This window comes from Scyliorhinus torazame, chromosome 14, assembly GCF_047496885.1.
Source record: "Scyliorhinus torazame isolate Kashiwa2021f chromosome 14, sScyTor2.1, whole genome shotgun sequence".
NCBI lineage: Eukaryota > Metazoa > Chordata > Chondrichthyes > Carcharhiniformes > Scyliorhinidae > Scyliorhinus > Scyliorhinus torazame.
The window spans coordinates 185,185,207-185,206,869 of NC_092720.1; the positions used below are offsets into that span (position 1 = coordinate 185,185,207).

The 21,663-nt window shown below is 44.4% G+C and overlaps 1 protein-coding gene across 2 annotated transcripts in view; it reads left to right on the plus strand.

Moving 5' to 3' along the window:
• LOC140390267 (complement C4-like) overlaps positions 1-21,663 on the plus strand; it is a 184,481-nt gene that overhangs the window by 18,650 nt on the left and 144,168 nt on the right. For both annotated transcript variants that reach the window (XM_072475283.1, XM_072475284.1), the window contains 8 exons: positions 1,299-1,369; positions 2,382-2,467; positions 7,226-7,308; positions 8,363-8,450; positions 10,477-10,582; positions 14,518-14,647; positions 18,031-18,146; positions 20,647-20,790. In XM_072475283.1, coding sequence (XP_072331384.1) covers positions 1,299-1,369; positions 2,382-2,467; positions 7,226-7,308; positions 8,363-8,450; positions 10,477-10,582; positions 14,518-14,647; positions 18,031-18,146; positions 20,647-20,790 — 824 coding nt within the window. The remainder of the gene's footprint in view (positions 1-1,298; positions 1,370-2,381; positions 2,468-7,225; positions 7,309-8,362; positions 8,451-10,476; positions 10,583-14,517; positions 14,648-18,030; positions 18,147-20,646; positions 20,791-21,663) is intronic.

Consider the following 21,663-nt stretch of genomic DNA (forward strand, 5'->3'; position numbering starts at 1 on the left):
AAATCTGTTCAACTGACATCCCTGTAGGGAAGGAAATCTGACTTGCATTGACTCCAGATCTACAGCAATATGATTGACGCTTTCTGAAATGGCCTATCAAGAATTCAGTTCAAGGACAATTAGGGATGAGGAAACAATGCTGGTCCTGACAACGACACAAACATCCTATGAATAGGAATAGATTAAAAAAATGAAATTCTGCACTAAACTTAATCTGCCGCCTTAAAGCCCAGCTCACAGGTCTTCAGGGTTTTCCTCATCCGGTCCATTACAGTATTTGCTGTTCTATTCTCTTCCATAAAGAGGCAGACTTTTGACAGACAGCCTATCACAAATGGCCAGCTTTACATTATTGAAAATAATCCACGATTTCCCGAGTCGGGTCTTGTTATGCTCTCACGATAGCTGACATTTGCTTTCCGCCTATAAGGTCACGTTACGTTCCACAGGGACGTTCTCGACAGTAATTGCAGGAATGCCACCAATGATCAAGAGATCCGTATGGTGGCACAGTGGGCAGCACTGGTGCCTCGCAGCGCCAGGGACCCCTAGTTCAATTTCGGCCTTGGGTGACCGTCTGCCTGGAGTTTGCACGTTCTCCCTGTAGGTTTCCTCTGGAGAGCTGTGCAGGTTAGGTGGATTATCCATGCTACATTGCCCCTTAATGTCCAAAGATGTGCAGGTTAGGCGGGGTTACGGAGTTGGGCGTGGGTGTAGGCCTGGTTAGCGTGCTCTTCCACTCGACGGTGCAGGGTTGTTGGCCCGAACGGCCTCTTCTGCACTGTATTAATTCTATTGTCCTATGGTTCTAAAACAGAAGCGTTTAAAGTGGAAGAGGCAGATATTTAACAAAGAATTTCTCGGGTCGAGAGATATGGTCATCGCTGGTGAAGAGAATAAAATACGGAATCCTCAAGATGAGAAGAATTTTGGGAGCTCAGGCATCTAGGGGTCCAGTCGATCTAGCGAGCTGACGCAAGGACAATGCCGTCACGTTCAAGAAGTATAATAAGTGGCCATGTCATGGTGTGGGTGTATGGAGAGCGCCCTATCCCATCTAATACGAAAATAAATGGTTTCCATGTTAGAATTATAAAGTGATAAGTCTCCAGCCTCAGCACTTGCAAAACGTCACTTCGCAGGTGACAGGGAATACTGAAATTATTTTTCTCTAACTTGACTGATTGTGTGCGACTTGCAGGGGAACATGGTTCATTCAAATGTGCTTTCCTAAATGTTTACGGTCAAGGTATTGAGTTGTGAGAAGTGGAGTCCATTTGCTTTCTTTTGCATTATAGTGAGTTACAGGATCTTTACACTCGATCACTATATGAGACTGGTGGAGGAGACTGTTAAAGTAACGGTATACGTAAGTACATTTGAATATTTGATCACGCACATTCTCTGACTCGGAATAATGGAATAAATACAATTACTTGATCTGTAGTAGCCTTTTTGCCCTATTTACTTCGAGCAGAGAAGGCTTTCGGTAGGCGGAGGGGAGGGGGGAGAGAACCAGATTGAGATGTATAACATTTAGAGGGTCGTAGATAGGATAGACGGGAAGAAACAATTGACCTTTATAGAAGCTTCAGTAACTAAGGGGCAACGATTGAATGCGAAGGCCAGGAGATTTAGAGAGGATTTAATGAAAACCATTTTCACCCAGAGGATGGTGGGAATATGGACTCACTTCCTGAAAGGGTGGGCGAGGCAGGGACCCTGAAAACATTTAAGAAGCATTTGAATGTGCACTTGAAGCACCATAGCATACAAGGCCACTAACGATGCAATGGATAATGGGATTAGAATAGATAGGTGCTGGATGGTCCGCACAGGCACAATGGGCAAAAGGACCTCTCTGTCTAAAACAAAACGTTATGATGCTATGACTCGATGTCATTTGTAAACAGCATCGTTCGACAATGTCGAAAAGAGTAATAATGGGGCAACAAACTTAACCTCCGCCTTTGCAGAAATAGAACTATGTGTCTTAGATCATATGATGTTGGTCTCTTCCTTTTTACGGTTCCTGATTAATTTCGCGATCAATCTGATTTTAAATAACAATGACATCTGAACTATTATAGACTTAAATATATTTACCGTTTCCTTGGGAAATGTCTGTGATTTGGTTGGGGGAATGGTGCTGGGAGGAGGAGGGTGGTTCTGGTTCAACCAACCTAACTGTGGCAGAGGTCGAGGACCGCGGTTTTCACCGTGGCTCCATCTCCTAAAGTGGGAGCATCTGCGTTCCAGCCAGGTATCAGAGCATTCCGCTGAAATTTCTGTGTCAGTGTGACTGAATGCCACTGCTGAACGGACGGTGGCCGCAGTTAAGTCGAAACATGAATGCATTGAATTATCTTCCTTCCCGCTAGAACTCAAGGAATATACAGTTCCCCAGCGAGTTGGTGCAGTCGAAAATCGGGGACACTCGGATAATAAGGATCCCAGATATCGCAAAGTGAGTTTTTACAATATCTCTGAAAAGAAATTTATTTTTTATCCGCATGTTTATTTTTTACACTTTCCCCGACTTTAATTGCCTAAAAGAGAACACGCCATTTTTGCAGATTTGCGGCTCATTGAACTTCGAGGCTATTCCTCTAAAAGGTAATTGGATCCATTCCAGATGGCGATGTGTGGAATAAAGCCCTTTGAAGGGCAAATTCCATCTCCCCTTGCACACAGCTCAACCTAATCCAACACAAGCTGGTACACAGAGCTCATCTAATCAAGTCTAGGATGAGTAGGCTTTTTTTTTTGCGGAAGTAGCGGACAGAAGTGAGCAGTAATCTCGTAGGCCCGCTAGTCACACCAACATTTCTGGTCGTGTCCAAAGATGCTAAGCTTTGGGGTCTCCTCATTTAACACTAAATCAGCGATTCTTAACATCGATCTATTTTCTGTTGGTGGCCTTTTTCGGGGTATCTGACACGCCGAGGCTGCCGTCAACGATAGCCTTGAGGCTAGTTCTACTGGGAAGGAGAGCTTCCGCTCTACCTCATGCCTCGGCCTGGTTGGGTGATCTTATGGAGTTTTCATGTCTGGAAACGGTCAAGTGCACCATCAGGGGGTCGGTGGAGGTGTTCTACCTGAGGTGTCAGTCATTTATCTCATAATTCAAAAATACCATTCGCTGTTGGGGGGAGGAGAGGTAGGGTTTGATCCTGGAACTAGCGGGGTTGTAGGCGGAGTTGGAAATGGCTTATGGTTTTTTTCTGATCGTTTGTATTATTAATATGACAAATATCCAATGCATGACCCATTTTCAGAGTTGTGTTGAATTTGAGACCGTGTGTTATTTATGAGATGTTTAAAAATAGAACATTATTAAAAATATAGAAAGCACAGATAAAGTAGAAAATTGCCTGCAAACAACCGCTTTTCCCTGGACTGCAAGATTGTCGGCCAGTAAAACGCTCACGGTGGTTTCCATCTGCGGATACTGGAAATATATATCAAACGGTTCAAATTGGCATTACCATTGCTCAATCCCACACAATCATCACAATGGGTTACCATTGACCAGAAACTTAGTTTGACTGGTCACATTAAATACTGTGGCTGCAAGAACAGGTCAGAGGCGAGGAATCCTGTGCCGAGTAAATCACTTTCCCAAACTCTGTTAACCATCTACAAGACACAAGTCAGGATTCTGATGGAGTAATCTCAATTTGCCTGGATGAGTGCAGCCCCAACAACACTCAAGAAGCTCGACACCATTCAGAGTAAAGCAGCCCATTTGACTTGCAACCCTTCGACAATCATTCTGCCAATCCACAACCTCTGTAACAGGTGCCTGCACTGTCTAGAAGATGCACTCAGGAACTCACCAAAGTTCCTTAGGCAGCACTTTCCAAACCAACGACCGCTAGCATCTAGACGTACAATGGCAACAGCTATCGAGGAGCATAGCCACCTGAAAGTTCCCCTTCAAGTAACTCAACATCCTGGCTTGGAAATATTTCAACATTCCTTCACTGTCGGTGATCAAAATCCTGGAACTCCTTCCCTAACAGTACTGTGGGTGTATCTACAACACAGGATCTTCAGCAGTTCAGGAATGCAGCTCATCACCACCTTCTGAAGGGCAACTAGCGATGCGAAATAAATACTGAGCATCCCGCAACCTTTATCCCGTAAATAATGTGTTTTAATGGCCAACCATCTTCCGCAACTTCATCAATGGCATCCCCTTCATGATAAGGTCAGGAGTGTGGATGTTTTCTGATAATTGCAGTGTTCAGTTTTTGTTGGACAAAGAAGCTACTTGTGTCAGCCTGCACCAAGGCCTGAACAACCTTCAGGCTTAGGCCACTCAGTGGCAGGTTACAATCACTAGGTAGCGACTATTGCCATCAAGAAATATTGTCTGCATCTCCCCGTCATGTTCAAGCGTATTGTTGTCGCTGAATGTCCCAAACTGCGGCAGACCATTGCCCAGTTACTCACTGATTAACCATATAAAGATTGTGACTACAAGAACAGTTTGTCTCAACAATGCCTTGCATAAACTAAACATAAGATCATTTTCTTTATGCTCAATTATTCTAGTCATAACGGACAGCATTACATTGGCATTCTTAATTGCATGTTGTACCTGCATGCTCGCTTTTTGTGACTCCCGCAAGGAGTCACAAAACACTTCGATCACTCTGGACCTTTGAATTCTGTAATCGGTCTCCGTTGAAGTAATATCCTGCTTTTTAAACAACTACATATTTCCTAACAACATACTTCATCTGCCAAATTTTTGCCCATGCACTCAAACTACCTACATCGATCTGCAGCGACGTCATGTCCCCTTCAAAACATACTTTCCTACCTATCCTTGTGTCGTTTGCAAATTTAGATGCATGCATTCGCTCCCCTCATAAATTGTAAATGGTTACGGCCACAGCAGAGACGTCCCACTGAATCCCATTCATCACATCCTGCCTATCAGCAAAAGACCAGTTTACGCATACTCTGTTAACTTCTCACATTCCATATATCTCATTTTTGCCTTTAAGCATATATCTCTATTCTCATTTCCCTCCTGCACCTTTCTGCACACATATATGTAACACTTAAGTGCTACATATATATAAATGTTCGTGCAATAAGTATTTATATACATATAATGTGTATTTATATGTGTGTGTATGTATGCATAGAGTGAGTAAGTCATCAACCGCTGCACCTAATTTGCTGTGGGTGCATGGGCAATGACGTTAGTCAGGGCCTGCCAGGATTTGGACTCAATGACAATGAAAGAATAGAGATATAGTTCCATGTCTGGATTGTGTGCGACTTGCAGGGGAACATGGTGTTCCCCTGCAAGTCGCACACAATCATGTGGTGTTGAATAACACATAAGTTGCTTAAGGCTCGGTGCATCTTGTAGAATTGAACTACAGTGGCAGTTCACGGCGATAGCTCACGACCACCTTTTCAAGAAACATTAAGGATCAGCAAAAAATGTTGGTCTAGACAGCGAAGCCCACACCTCATAAATTAAAAAACAACACACTACCGGTGCCGGAGGGGGCGAATATCTATCGTGGTGGAAGGGGCGCCAATCAATGGGCTGCTTATTCGAGCTTGTGGAGTGTTGTTGAGAAGTTAGATGAAAGAGTAGGACAGTAGAGAATTAGTGCCGGACAGATAAGGAGAACCTTCAATTCAGTAAAGATATACTCTAACGAGAAATGAAAATTATATGAAAAGGATGCATGGTCCATTTCTAATGAAGGAGGATAAAGATGCATCAAATTGTAAGAAGAGGCGTACAATTCGGCAAAGATTAATGATAGGTCAAAGATTTGGCAGACTTAAAAATCAGCAAATAACAGCAAAAGGGGACTTAAACGATAGAGTATAATAGAAAGCTAGCTAGAACTATGAAAATAGATCGCAAGGGTTTCTACTATTATTTATAAAGAAAATGAGTAATTAAAGAGAGAGTTCATCCTCTAGAACATTATAACGGAGAATTAATAATGGGAAATAAAAGAATAATGGGAGTGTTATCAGCACATTTAGCAACCACGCACGCATTATGTCACCTTCGTCCAAGATGTATAGGTATTGAGTGATATAGATTAAATATAGATTATAGTTCAGGCCCCTGCACTGATCCTCGTGGTACTCCAATGCCAACCAAGACAGATTGCCAACCTGGTAATGACTCATTTAACCCCACTCTATTTTTCTTGTCATCGAACTGATCTCCTGCCCATGCTGACATGTTCTGATATGTTACCAGAGAGCAGTGGAGGCTGGGTTGTTGAATATTTCTGAGGGTTAGATAGATAGATTCGTGGTTTAAAAGGGCGTCAAAGATTACAGCGATTTGGTAGGAAGGTAAAGGTGAGGGAACATCATGTTTGCCATGTCAAGGAGTGGAACCGGCTCGTGGGATCGAAATGACCTACTGCTGCTCCTAATTCGTATGTTCGGAAGTTTATCACACCTCCGCTCATCAATCTTTACCGAAGGAAGTAATGGAAGATTAGTTGTAGTACAAAACGGTCGACCAATAAATGGTCACCTGCTTGTCAGCCGCTGAAGAAAATCAACGTGACCCCAAGTTAGCAAACAGTGGCCGACCCTCCCCCTTCTCTTCCCCCCTTCCCCTTCTCCCCTCCCCCACTCGCCCCATCCCCCACCCCCGCCCTCACTCCTCTCCCCAAACCCCTCCCCCCTGTCCTTTCCCCCTCCCCTCCCCCCTCGCCCCCTCCCTCTTCTTCCCCTCCCCTTCCATCCTCCCTCCCTCCCACCCCCACCAGTCGCCCTCCTCCCTCCTGCCCTCTCTCCCCCTGTTCCCTCTCCCCCTACCGCCCCTCCCGCTCCCCCCTCTCGCCACCTCCCCGCCTCTCCCACTCCCCTCCTCTCCCCCCTTTCCCTCCTCCCCTCCCTTCCCTCCTCTCCCATCCCTCCCCCTCTCGTCTCTCCTTCTCTCCCCTTCCCCATCCGCCAGGTCTCCACCTCCTCTCCTCCCCTCCCCCTCCTCTCCCTCCTCCCCCTCCTCCCCTTCCCCCTCCCCCCTCCCCCACCCCCCACCCCCCCCCGCTCGCCCCCCCCCGCAACATGGTGCATGACAAGCGGTGAGTGCAATACCTCCGTTGAGCATTTCTATCTTATACTCTTAACTTAATTTGTGTCATCGATGCATGACCATTGTAAGATAAAGCCGAGATACACACTGAACAATGTTCCGTGTACCTTTCCTCAACAGGCCTGGAAATTGGAGAATTGAGGTGCAGTTTGATGGTTTCCCAATGTCGATGGTATCTGCACAATTTGAAGTCAAGGAATTCGGTAACCTCTCCACACTTACAATTCAAACCTAAATGCGTGAACCATTTTTAGCTCAAAAGTACTCACGTTACGTTTGGATGGCTTAAAAATACTTATGAACTCAGCAAATGAACCTTTTTTCCCCAGTCATATATACATTTTGTAATCGTTACAGCACAGAAGAAGGCCATTCGGCCCATCATGTGCACGCCGGTCAACAAACATCCGACGACACAAGTCTAATTTTCCAGCGCTTGGCCCACCCCCAGCGCAAGCGAAATAATGCTTGTTAAAGTTTCTCTCAACCACCCTTACAGATAGTGAGTTCTAGACTCCCACCATCGTCTGGGTGACAATCAAATCGCCTGAAATCCCTTCTAAGCCTTCTACCTCTTCCCTTAGATCTATGCTCCAAGTGTTTCACTCCCCCGTCTCCTAATGGAAAAGTGTCCTCTATCCACACTGTCCATAAAGTGAAGGAAGAGTTCCACTAAGCCAAACAATTCTCTGGCTCTCTACGTTGGTGTGTGGAGATGAATGCAGAGTCACTGTTTGGAGTGTAAAATCCCCATATCAATTTCACTTTAGTCCACGAGAAGAAAGAAGGGGACACTGGTTCAGCTATGTACTTACACCTCGCTTGGTTTGCCTTTGCATTGTGGATGGTTGGCCTCCGGAGATGGCTAGCGACCTGGTCCGTCTAGATTACTTTGGGTATGAACACATTAACGCCATAACTGGAGATGCAGGATTAAAAATCAAAAAGCGGGCGAACAGCAAATGGTACCGGCACTGAGATTATACAAATTACATGAATGTAGTGTGCGTTTTAAACAAATTAGGCCTGCTGTGTAGCCTTATGCTTTGTCAATAGTTACTTACCTGTTTTTCAGTCCGCTGAGTCATGATGCCTATAGCAGATATTCTAACACTATTGGGTTTAAATTGGATAAGCTTTGAGACTAGGCTTATCTGTCCCGCATTGGGCGGGACCTGAAATTAAGGGTTTTGTCGTCCATTATCGTTAATGGCTTTGCATCTGCTCGGTTATGTTTGAATGAATCATATTTCTTAGTTCTGCCTAGTTTCAAAGTCGAGGTGAAGGCGGAGGAAATGTTTTATCTGATAACAAGGGATGCGTTCAAATTCGAAATCTCTGCACGGTAAGTCAGGTAGTGTTCTGCAATAAAATAGTACAAATAAAACTGCCGCCATTGTTAGTGATACTATTGGAACCGAAATGGAAGCTGCCTTTATGAGATGCGTCCAATTTTCACCGCTGGGTTTAAACCAGAACAACAAGTTGAAATGCCTTCTGTTAGATTTCTGAACTGTTCTTAGCAAGTGGGAACTTCTGGAAAATTAGCATTCACTGCCGTCACACTTACACGCTCACACTCACAAAATCACACACATATACAAAAACACAGCCACACTCAAAAACAAATACAAACTTACTCAAACACATTCGCAACACACACACATTCAACACATATACAAATATACACACAGTTGCTCTCCTTTGCACTCTTCACCCCACTGATCTCTCTCTTTCGCTTTCTCGTTCTCCCCTTCTACGCCTTCCCCCAAATAACCAGCCTTATGGCGTTGCTTGCACCCTACGTCGTTATCCAACTTTCGTTTCTCATTCCAGCATCGCATTTTATCACTAGTGCCAAATTCTGTCTGAATGGTCTATGAGGAAGCTCCTTTTTACTATATAAATTAGGCGGAATTGTTGTAACCTCTTTTTGTTTTGTTTTACTATGTCTATTTTATCCTGATGGTTTTCCTTTACTTTATAGTGATATTTCGGCGCTTAATCAGGTGGAACAGTGGCAATAGACTAGTGTCTGTCCATGTGAAGAAGATAATGGGGACTATCCTCAGATTTACCTCTACACTGTTCCATATTAAAGTCTAATTATTCTGATATATGGTCTGCTCTCCCAGCCTATCCCTGCTTAAATACATCACAGTAACTTCAAAGAAGCCTACTTGTGACAATAAGCGATTATTATTATTATATGTAATAAGCGATTATTATTATTATATGCAATTAACTTGTTAAAGAATGCGGTGTGCTTGCCCTGACCAATTGTTTTAACCATAGAACTATATTTGTCTTTTTTATTTAAATTCTCCCCAGATTATAAGACACAAAACGTTACTTACTGGACTCCGGTATCAACTGAATGCTTATGCAGCCAGCTGGGGGAAATTGATCGGACCAGAGCTTTTTTTTTTGTCAAATTATAATTGTCTTCTTGGTAACTGATTTAGACGGCACTCAGAACCCCAGAATTGTAACGGTGCAGAAGGCGACCCCTCGGCTCATGGTGTCTGCACCGGCTCTCCCAATGAACATCGTCATTTAGTGCCATTTCCCTGCCTTTTCCACCCTTAACCACTGCACATTGTTTCTCTTGCAATAATCATCGATTGCTCTCTTGAACGATTCGACTGAACCTGCCTCAAATGCACTTCCAGGCGTGTGGAAACGTTTTCCTCGCATTGCATTTGGTTCTTTTGCAAATCATTTTAAGCCTGTCCCCTTTTAAGAGCGGTAACAGTTTCTCCCCATTTAATCTGTCAGCCCCCTCCTGATTTAGAAAAACTCTATCATATCTCCTCTTAAACTTATTCTCTTCAAGGAGAACGCCCCAACCTCTCCGAGCTATCCTCATAACTGACGTTTCTCATACCTGGAACATTCTTGTAAACCTCTTCTGCACTCCCTCCAATACGTTCACATCATTCGTATAGTGTGGCGCCCGGAACTGTACACAATATTCCTGCTGAGGTCTAACTAGTGTCTTTTACAAGTTCGGCATACCTTCCTTGCTCTTGTACTCTATGCCCGTATTAATAAAGATCGGAGTATTAGATGCTATATACCCTCCAAATTATATAATGTGATTTTTCGCAATTCAATTTTCCTTAATGTAACAGATCCGTTCATAGTTGTATAACAACACCATCAGGCAGGAAATGAGGAACCATTTTGCCCTCTTGCTAATCTATTTTGAAAAATAAAGCATCCCACTTACCTGGCGGAGATGAAAGGATTAAGTACAGACTAGGAAGCAAAACTAAACGTTTTGTCGCTGTTGCTCCAATATACGCCCATTATTTAATTGGTCGTTTAACTTTCAGTCAGTATGTCTACTTGTTGATCATTCTTTAAAGGCATACATATGGCAAGAACGTGGAAGGGATGGCTTACCTGCGATTCGGAATTATAGGCGAAAATAACAATCATACCTACATCCGCGGACTGGAACAGCAACTGCAGGTGAGAATATTCACATTTCCCACCTTCAGAATAGGGCCCTGAGCAGCAGTAAGTACTTTATGAGAAATAAAAAATCATTATTACTGGCTTGCCCCAATGGATGAATGTCTTGACTTTGTTACCGAGAGGTTTCTAGGTTTCAAAGCTGGTCCGGTTGAGCTCCCACATTCTACGCTCCACAAGCCTGTGCTGTTGCAAAACTCTGATGCCCATGTCTTAAATCCCGCGAGATCTCGACGTGTGACCCCACGACACACTGACCTACATGGGCTCCCGGTAACAAAAGGCCGCGTTGTGAAAATTCGCATCGTTTTTGCAAATCCTCCTCTCTCTCTAGAATCAGCTCCACTTTCACCACCCCTCGAAATATCTACATTTGTCTGATTCTGGCCTGCTCAGTCTGCTCAATTTTAATCATTCCACCGTTGTTTTCCAGTTGCCTGGGCCTTAAGTTCTGATACATCTCCCTACACATCTCTGCCTCTCTCTCTTGTTTTTCCCCTTTAAGACACGATCCTTTGGTCGTCTGACCTCACATCGGCTTGTATATCTCGTAGGTCAGATTTGGTTCGATAATCCTCCGGCGAAGCGGCTTACATAAATACCTAGATACATGGAAGATGTATAGTATGATCTATTGGCCCTTCCAGCCTACTCGTCATTTATTACGATCATGGCTGATCATCCAATTCAACAGTGTAATACTGCTTTCTCCCATAGCCTTTGATCCCATTCTCCCCAAGTGCTATATCCAGCCGTCTCTTGAATATATTCAATGTTTTAGCATCAACTATTCGCTGTGGTGATGAATTCCACAGGCTCATCACTCTTTGGGTGAAGAAATGTCTCCTCATCTCTGTCGAAACTGTTTACCCTGAATCCTCAGACTGTGATCCCTGGTTCTGGACGCATCTACCACTAGGAACATCTTCCCTGCATCAATCGTGTCCAGCCATGTTAAAATGTTATAAGACACTATGAGATTCCTCCCTCATTCTTCTGAACTCCAGTGAGAACAATCCTAACCTAGTCAATCTCTCCTCATATGACAGTCCCGCCATCTCTGGAATCAGTCTGGTAAAACTCCGCTGTACTCCCTCGAGAGCAAGGACATCCTGCCTCAGAAAACGAGACCAAAACTGCACACCATATTCCAGGTGTGGCCTCACCAAGGCCCTGTAGAATTGCAGCAATGCATCCCTGCTTCTATACTCGAAACCTCTCGCAGTGAAGGCCAACACACCATTAGCCTTCTTCACCGCCTGCTGCACTTGCATGCTTACCTTCAGTGACTGGTGCACTAGGACACCCAGGTCCCGCTGCACACTCCCCTCTCCCAATTTACAACCATTCATGTAATAATCTGCCTTCCCGTTTTTCCTTCCAAAGTGAATAACCTCAAACTTTTCCAAATTATACTGCATCTGCCATTGATTTGCCCACTCGCCTAACCTGTCCAGGTCACTCTGTAGGATCCCTACACCCTCGTCACAGTTCACCCTCCCATCCAACTTGGTATCATCTGCAAACTTTGTGATGTTACATTTTGTTCCCTCATCCAAATCATTTATATTGTGAATAGCTGGTGTCCCAGCACCGATCCCTATGACACCCCACTAGTTACTGCCTGCTAATTTGAAAATGACCCTTTCATTCCTACTCTTTGTTTCCTCTCTTGCAACCAGTTTTCTAACCACCTCAATACACTTCCCCAATCCCATGCTCTTTAATTTTGCACAATAATCTCTTATGTGGGACTTTGTCAAACACCTTCTGAAAGTCCAAATATACCACATCGATGGCTCCCCCTTGCCAACTGTACTGGTGACATCTTCAAAGAATTCCAGCAGATTTGACAAGCATGATGTTCCCTTCATAAATCCATACTGACTCTGACTGTACCTGCTTTCTAAATGTTCTGCTATAAAGTCATTGAGGCTTGAGATGTTTCATTGAGTTAAACAGGCTATACAAATTTTAGCTGCTCTTTACCGAAGGAGGAAGGATTATGAAAACAAACTGCTTTAGCCCTTTCAAATCCGATGATCTCAGACTCAAGGTGCAGGATTATCCCTCCCGACAGGCCAGTTTCCCGGTGCCGTCCCGCCGACAGGGGGAATGCTCCAATCCCTCAGCCGGCCAATGGAGATTCCCATTACCGCCACCCCAAGCATCGTGGAATCTGGCAGAATATTGATTAATAAAAAGTGATGGTGGAGATCGATAATAATATGGAATACGTGAAAATTCTGAAGAAAAATCCCTTTTGTGTTCCAAGCCTTCATCATATGAAATTTATGGACTTGCCGCATCGAGCTTTCAGGTCGCGGGATTGAATGCTCCCCTGATTATACAGACGCGTGATTGTGAAATGAAAGAAGTTATGAATGGAGGTAGTAGACTTATGCGCGCGCACATATATCACACACAAATACGCACATAAAAACACTCACAGACTTATCTCACACACATACACAAACCACACAAACACGACAAACGCAACATACACCCCACACAGTTGCGCGCACGGTCACATGGCACAGTTCGATTCCCGGCTGTCTGTGCGGAATCTGCACATTCTCCCCGTGTCTGCGTAGTTCCTCCGAGTGCTCCGGTTTCCTCCCACAAGTCCCAAAAGACGTGCTGATGGGTGACTTGGACATGCTGAATTCTCCCTCTGCGTACGTGCAGTGTACCGAACAGGCGCTCGTGTGTGGCGCCCAATTGATTTTCACAGTTGCCTTGTGAACGTAAGCCTACTTGTGACACTGATCAAGGTTATTATAGTAAGAAGTCCACGTCAAGGTTATGTGGTGGATGTTTACAGCGTGAAAACAGGCCCGTCGGCCCAGCTTGTCCATGCCGCCCAGTTTCTATCACTGAGCTAGTCCCACTTGCCAGCATTTGGCCCATATCCCTCTATACCCACCCTGCCAATGTAACTGTCTAACTGCTTTTTAAAATACAAGATTGTACCCGCCTCTACTACTGCCTCTGGCAGCACGTTCCAGATGTTCACTACCCGCTGTGTGAAGAAATGTCCCCTTTGGTCTCTTTTGCATCTTTACCCTCGCACCTTAGAACTATGGCCTCTAGTCCTAGTTTCCACTGCCATTGTGAAAAATGTCGACTATCTACCTTATCTATGCACCTCATTATTTTATAGTCCTCTATAATATCGCCCCTATCCCTCCTACGCTTCAGGTGAAAGAAATCCCAGCCTATCCAACCTCTCCTCATAACTCAGATCATAAAGTCCTGGTAGCATCCTCGCAAATCTATTATTACACACACTCTCTCTATCACACACACAGACGCCGCACACGCCACCGAAATGCAGACATCTCACACACACACAGATACCTCACACACGCGACGCAGACATACACTGCACAGTCACTGACACGGCACACACGCTCTCTCGCACAAACACACCACACACATAAGCACCACTCATACTAATACACACACAAAATGCATATAAATCCAACTTGAATGGTGGAACAATATGTACGATTGTCAGCCCGTTATATTCACTGTCTGTAACTTAATTCTATTTGCTGCCATAGATTAGCATATCAAACTGTATATAACGGGTAGCTGATACAAAATCTCCTTTCTCAATCGCAATGCACATTTCCAACCAAATGTCTTTACTTGAGGACACCTTCTTCGACTTTTTCAGGAATGATGTTCGATTATTATGTACATACCTCCCCTAATTTGCACAGTATTAACTGAAATCCTTTGTTCGCCGATTTTACCAAGGACTTCATTCAAGTAGTTTAAGTGTAGTTTATAGTAATCGCCACAGCTGCGTGCCGAAGCACACGGCCCCGTGGCACTCCGCGGGGACAAACAATTTGGAAACATTGAAAGCAGTCAAATACACTGACGTGTAATGGATTCATGTGAACATTGATTCTCGCTTATAGATCAAGTTCGGAGTGGTGGCGTCTTCCCTAAAAAGAGAAATACTATTGGAAAAAATGCAAACATCAGCAGACTTGAGTAGTCTCGTTGGACACTATCTCTACATGGCGGTGACAGTTTTTGAAACATCCAGTAAGTGAACTAATTGCAGTTGTATCAAAATGTGGACGCATTTGTCAAGAGTTATGCCCAAGATGTGGGGAAGACAATGAGGTCACATTCTCTATTGTTCCTTTCACTCATTAGTCGTCGACATTCTGACGTTGCCTCGCCGATCAAAGCGAAACGGTGGCGTGTTAGTATTGTCAATTGGTTAGTAACCCAGAAGGCCCACCCGGAAGGCCCAGGTAATACTTTGGGGACGCGGGTTCGAATCCTATCCCCTCAATTTAATAAAACCTTTAAAGACTTTTTATAAAACCTTAAAAGAACCGGTTCCATTGTTATAAGAGCTCATCCGACTTAGCTGTGATTGCAGATGCAGAATATTGGAGCAAATGGTCTGCCAAGCACTTCGTTCAAGGATACTCAATGCAAGGTCGCCAGAGACGCCCATACGACTGAATTAATATATAACTTCTTATAATCGCTGGCCATTTCTACTCAATCTGACGTTAAGTTGGTCGAAATGCAGCTGCCATAGAAGGTCCGATAGTTAGCGGATCAGCTGCCTCCCTTGCTCGAGTGAAAAAGGCATCACTCTACTGCGACAGAGCGTTTTCCGACGGCACAGGAGCAAGAGCAGGGGTGGGCATAAGTAGAGAAAGATTTGCCGTCCTGCAGATGGCTTTTCCTGATTTAGGGAGGCAATTAAAATGCGGGACATTGGAGGTAACAATATCTGATTGACACTGCCGCATTACATTGCGTAGAATGAGCTGGTGAGACGAGTCAGGTTGATGTATATTCAAATCAATTGCACACGAGGGTGAGTTTCCGATTCCTCCGGCATTCGGGCCGATTCTTGAGCAGGATACATCTCTAAATGGGCTGGAGCAAGTATGTCCACGCGAATACTTTAATTCGTTGTTTAGGGAGGGAGTTAAGCCAGTATGGCAAGAGGTGGCAATGACTTTGAAGCATTCGATAGGATGGAAAGAGGAGGATTCGAGTCAAGCACTAAGGTTAGAGAAGGAAGAGTAGGCACTACACAGGGAGGAAGTCCGAGATCAGCTGCGATGCGTTTGGAGAGCATGAACGTGAATGGAGAGAGGGTGGTCAGTAAATTTTAGTAAGCTATAGATTAGAGTACTCACGTTGAGTAGTGATGCAGCGAGTTCGAGGCGTGGCACAAACAGGAGGTGCAATGTCCATTAAATGACACTTTTCACAATACATTCAGGAAAGCTGAGAACGGAACATAGAACATAGAACATACAGTGCAGAGGGAGGCCATTCGGCCAATCGAGTCTGCACTCACCCACTTAAGCCGTCACTTCCACCCTATACCCGTAACCCAATAACCCCTTCTAACCTTTTTTTGGTCACTGCGGGCAATTTATCATGGCTATTCCACCTAACCTGTACGTCTTTGGACTGTGGGAGGAAACCGGAGCACCCGGAGGAAACCCATGCAGACAACGTGCAGACGCCGAACAGACAGTGACCCAGCCGGGAACCGAACCTGGGTCTGACGCTGTGAAGCCACAGTGCTATCCACTTGTGCTACCGTGCTGCCCACCAGAAATCAATGAGGGGTTGTTAAGAGTCTTCAAAAGTACCATTACAAAACTAGAAAGAGAGGAAGTATCACAGGGTCCGAGAAAAATACATTTGGTTCTCATTAATGAATAACATACAAACTACTGCTGCTTTGGGTGCCAATATAGACCACTAAAGAGTGCGAATAAGATAGAACAAATTTACAGGTAAATTGCTGAAAGACGCAAGAACTTCAGAGTATTGATACTAATGAACATAAAGTATTCAAAATGGATTGGAAAGTTAGCGGTGTGGTGGAAAAGGTGCACAGGATCTCCAAAAGAACCCAGAGGAAAACTTTATTCATAAGTTTGTTTGCAAACAATGGAGGGTTGGGGCTGACTGCAATTCCTTTGGGAATCATTCCGCCATTTCCATCTCCGCAGTTTCCCCAAACGGAAGCCTCTTTTGCAAGATGCTCATGGAAGACTATGCTGAGCGACGCGTTGTTTCGCATACGCGGAAGAGTTTTTTGAAGGACACCTGATGAGCGGTTGCAGTGCAACTTCTAGCTGGTAAACATTGCCGCCACGGCTCACCTGTGGTTCTCAGATGGTGAATGGGCTACCACATCAAGCGGGCTGCTCTGCCTTGTGATGAACTCCACATCCGAATGTTACATTGATATTTTTGACAGAGTTGCATTTGAGTGAAATTAAAAATGACAACGAGGAAGTAGAATATTTAATATTTCATGATGAGGAAAAGGTAACTAAATCTTAGATAATCTGGACAATGAGGAAGGAGAAGTGAAATAGGATTGAGCCACTTGACTACAAATTAAACACTTAAGACAGAATAATATACATATGTGATCCTATCGATCCTATCTATCCCTTCCTAACAGCACACTGGGTTTGCCGACGCCTCAAGGACTGCAACGATTCAAGAAGGCAACTCACCACCACCTTCCGAAGCTCATGTAGGAATCGGCAATAAATGGTGGCCTAACCAGGGACGCCCACATCCCATAAATACATTTTTGGAAATCTATCTATCTATCTGTCTATCTATCTATCTACCTACCTACCTGTCTATCTATCTATCTACCTATCTATCTATCTATCTATCCATCGATCTATCTATATATCTCAGATTTAAAATTAACAACTGTTGTTATCTATCTATCTATCTGTCTGCCTGTCCTTTGGCACGGTAGCACAGTGGTTAGCTCTGTTGCTTCACAGCGCCAGGGTCCCAGGTTCCATTCCCAGCATGCGTCACTGTCTAAGTGGAGTTTGTAGGTTCTCCCCGTGTCTGCGTGGGTGTCCTCCGGGTGCTCCGGTTTCCTCCATCAAGTCCCGAAAGACCTGCTTGTCAGGTGAATGGCTATTCTGAATTCTCCCTCCATACACCGGAACAGGCGCTGGAATGTGGTGACTAGAGGCTTTTCACAGTAAGTTCATTGCAGTGTTAATGTAAGCCTACTTGTGACAATCATAAATATTGTTATGTCTATTTATCACACCCTCTCTCTCTCTCTCTCTATTTTCCTCGCCCTCCCTCCCTCTATCCGTCTATCTAGCTGTCCATCCAACCATGCCTCCTTCCCACTTTCCACCCTCATTTCTTTCATCCCTCACTCCATCCCTCCCTCCTTCCCTCCGACCGTCCAACCATCTATCTATCGATCCAGCTGATGTTCTTCGAATTTAACCTCACTGACATCAATTGTCAGCACTACATTAATGATAATCTCCCACAAAAAGTTGTGGTGCATTATTTCATCTCAAGTTAAATAAAATATAATAAGTTAAATTAAAGCAAAATAAATCCAGAAGAAAAAATGAATTTATCCTTTCATTTCCCTACAGGCGGACAAATGGAGGAAGTCGAACTCAGAAATATTAAGTTTGTCTCCTCACCATATGTGATCGACTTATCCAAGACAAGTGGCTACTTCCTGCCCAAATTTCCATTTACTGTGCTGGTAAATTTCGATACAGTAGGTTGCAACAATGCGTTTATTCGCCCGGGGATGTGTGACTCTTCATTAACCTGTGCGATTTGAGGCAGCAAAATGACCATTATTAACAGGCAGAAAGTAAACGTTTTCAAAAGTCCCATAACGGTTGTCAGCGTGGTCCATATTTGAAGGCATAAAACATGGACCCCCGCCCCACTTGTAATTTTAACAGCACGACGTGTATTATACTATTAACATCCATTTGAGGCGAAGATTTCGACCTGGTATCGCTTTGCCGACCAGTGACCATCTAATATTCCAACCGATTTTGTCGATGTAGCGTTAATTGGTGCTGCATTCTAAACAGGATTGTGCTGTCTGTGGTCCGGGTGCCCACAGTAAACTCATTTAATATTGGGCTTAGAATTCCGACAGGGCTTTAGGAACTCAGAGCTTAAATACAAATGTGAGGTCATGCATTTTGGAAGGTCTAATACAGGTAGGGAATATACAGTGAATGGTAGACCCCTCAAGAGAATTGACAGTCAGAGAGATCTAGGTGTAGATCCACAGGTCACTGAAGGGGACAACACAGGTGGAGAAGGTTGTCAAGAAGGCACACGGCATGCTTGCCTTCAATGGCCGGGACATTGAGTATAAAAATTGGCAAGAAATGTTGCAGCTGTATAGAACTTTAGTTAGGCCACACTTGGAGTATAGTGTTCAATTCTGGTCGCCACATTACCAGAAGTATATTTTACATAGAATTTACAGTGCAGAAGGAGGCCATTCGGCCCATCGAGTCCGCACCGGCTCTTGGAAAGAGCACCATACCCAAGGTCAACACCTCCACCCTATCCCCATAACCCAGCAACCCCACCCAACACTAAGGGCAATTTTGCACACTGAGGGCAATTTAGCATGACCAATCCACCTAACCTGCACATCTTTGGACTGTGGGAGGAAACCGGAGCACCGGGAGGAAACCCACGCACACACGGGGAGGATGTGCAGACTCCGCACAGACAGTGACCCAAGCCGGAATCGAACCTGGGACCCTGGAGCTGTGAAGCAATTGTGCTATCCACAAGGCTACCGTGCTGCCCCTAATGGAGGCTTTAGAGAGGGTGCAGAAGAGATTTAACAGGATGTTTCCTGGTATGGGTGACATTAGTTATGATGAGAGGCTGGATAAACGGGGTTTGTTCTCACTGGAACGATGGGTGTTCAGGGGTGACCTTATAGAGGTCTGCAAAATTATGAGGGGCATAGACAGGGTGCGTAGTCAGAGACTTTTTCCCAGGGTAGAGGGGTCAATTCCTAGGGGCAAAGTTTTTTTTAAATAAATGTTTTTTATTGGATTTTTGAACAAAGTATATTTACCGTTATGCACACAAAATAGAATATATATACACATAGAAGAGAAGGGAACACGCACCAAAAAACAAACAAAAATCATGTTAGAATAAAATAACTGGTAGGGTATTATGCGTTAGCTCAACAACAGTATCTCTGCACAATTGGCAATGTTGTTTGCAGCACATACGTAGGCATCTGTTTGGGGGGGGGGGTGAACTGGGGAGGTACATATACATTTGGATGTCGGAGAAACAATTGCAGAACAATTACAGAGGGCAATAGGCGAATGGATCTGGTGTTGGTGTTGCCGCTCACTTCTCCCGAACGGTTTTCGCTGCCGTGGGGCACAGGTTTAACGTGCGACGGGCAAGGTTTAGAGGAGCTGGACTAGGCAAGTTTTTTTTAAACAGAGGGTAGTGGTTGCCTGGAACTCGCTGCGGGAGGAGGTGGTGGAAGCAGGGACGACAGTGACGTTTAAGGGGCATCTTGACAAATACATGAATAGGATGGGAATAGAGGGATATGGACCCTGGAAGTGTCGAAGATTTTAGTTTAGACGGGCAGCATGGCCGGCGCAGGCTTGGAGGGCGAATGGCCTGTTCCTGTACTGTACATTTCTTTGTTCTTTGTATTCTGTTGAAGTTCAGTGTGAATCTCGGGATCAGGAGCCCTTTTGAACTATTCATCCTGGATTTGTACCCAGTTTCCTTGAAGGTTACAGCGCCACATCGGCAAAACGCCCGAACCTTCCACCTTCACTCCTCTCGAGCTATGAATGTTTCAATTAGACCAAAATGACACTGAAAGGGAAAAGGAAGTGGCATTTTTATATGACGATAGAGGGCAACGGGCAGCGTTTTCTTTAACGACCCAATCATGAAGAAGGCACCATCACTGTATGTAATGTGAGTAGCATTTCGATAGTCTATTGTTTGCAGCTGGTGATTCATTCATAGAACCTTAGTTGTAGAAACTAAGTGCAACGTGATCCATGGAGGGAATTAATTAATCTAAAAATAGGCGAATGTCCCATTCAGATAAATAGAAATAGAGCTATTTCGGTTAGTATACCAGGACAAGAACCGTAATCCTCGTCTCCCGTCTTGCTGCAGAACTTGATGATGTTTGTTCGTTTTTTTTTCCCAGCTATACTTTTGCTTTGCAGGTCCGGGTAACTTATCCTGATGGATCTCCTGCCTCAGGTGTACCTGTTATGTTAGAAGGAACTGAACCACGCAATACGCAAAAAGACGGCCATGTCCAGCTAACAATGCCGTCCCCCGCGAATACGGAGGCTTTTGACATTAAGGTAGGAAGGAATATTTCTAATTGACGACCGCAAAGCTGTCGGTTCATTGGGTTAAATGAGTTAGAATGCGGGAGGAAAAGCATAATGTAAATAGATCGTCGTTTCTCAACCTCTCAGCTGAAAATTTCAAAAGAAAATATTGAACACAATTCAGTAAGTTTTAAAGTACTGGTGGACAAGGATAAGAGTGGTCCGAGGATGAATGTGCTAAATTGGGGGAAGGCTAATTATAACAATATTAGGCGGGAACTGAAGAACATAGATTGGGGGCGGATGTTTGAGGGCAAATCAACATCTGACATGTGGGAGGCTTTCAAGTGTCAGTTGATAGGAATACAGGACAGGCATGTTCCTGTGAGGAAGAAAGATAAATACGGCAATTTTCGGGAACCTTGGATGACGAATGATATTGTAGGCCTCGTCAAAAAGAAAAAGGAGGCATTTGTCAGGGCTAAAAGGCTGGGAACAGACGAAGCCTGTGTGGCATATAAGGAAAGTAGGAAGGAACTTAAGCAGGGAGTCAGGAGGGCTAGAAGGGGTCATGAAAAGTCATTGGCAAATAGGGTTAAGGAAAATCCCAAGGCTTTTTACACTTACATAAAAAGCAAGAGGGTAGCCAGGGAAAGGGTTGGCCCACTGAAGGATAGGCAAGGGAATCTATGTGTGGAGCCAGAGGAAATGGGCGAGGTACTAAATGAATACTTTGCATCAGTATTCACCAAAGAGAAGGAATTGGTAGATGTTGAGTCTGGAGAAGGGGGTGTAGATAGCCTGGGTCACATTGTGATCCAAAAAGATGAGGTGTTGGGTGTCTTAAAAAATATTAAGGTAGATAAGTCCCCAGGGCCGGATGGGATCTACCCCAGAATACTG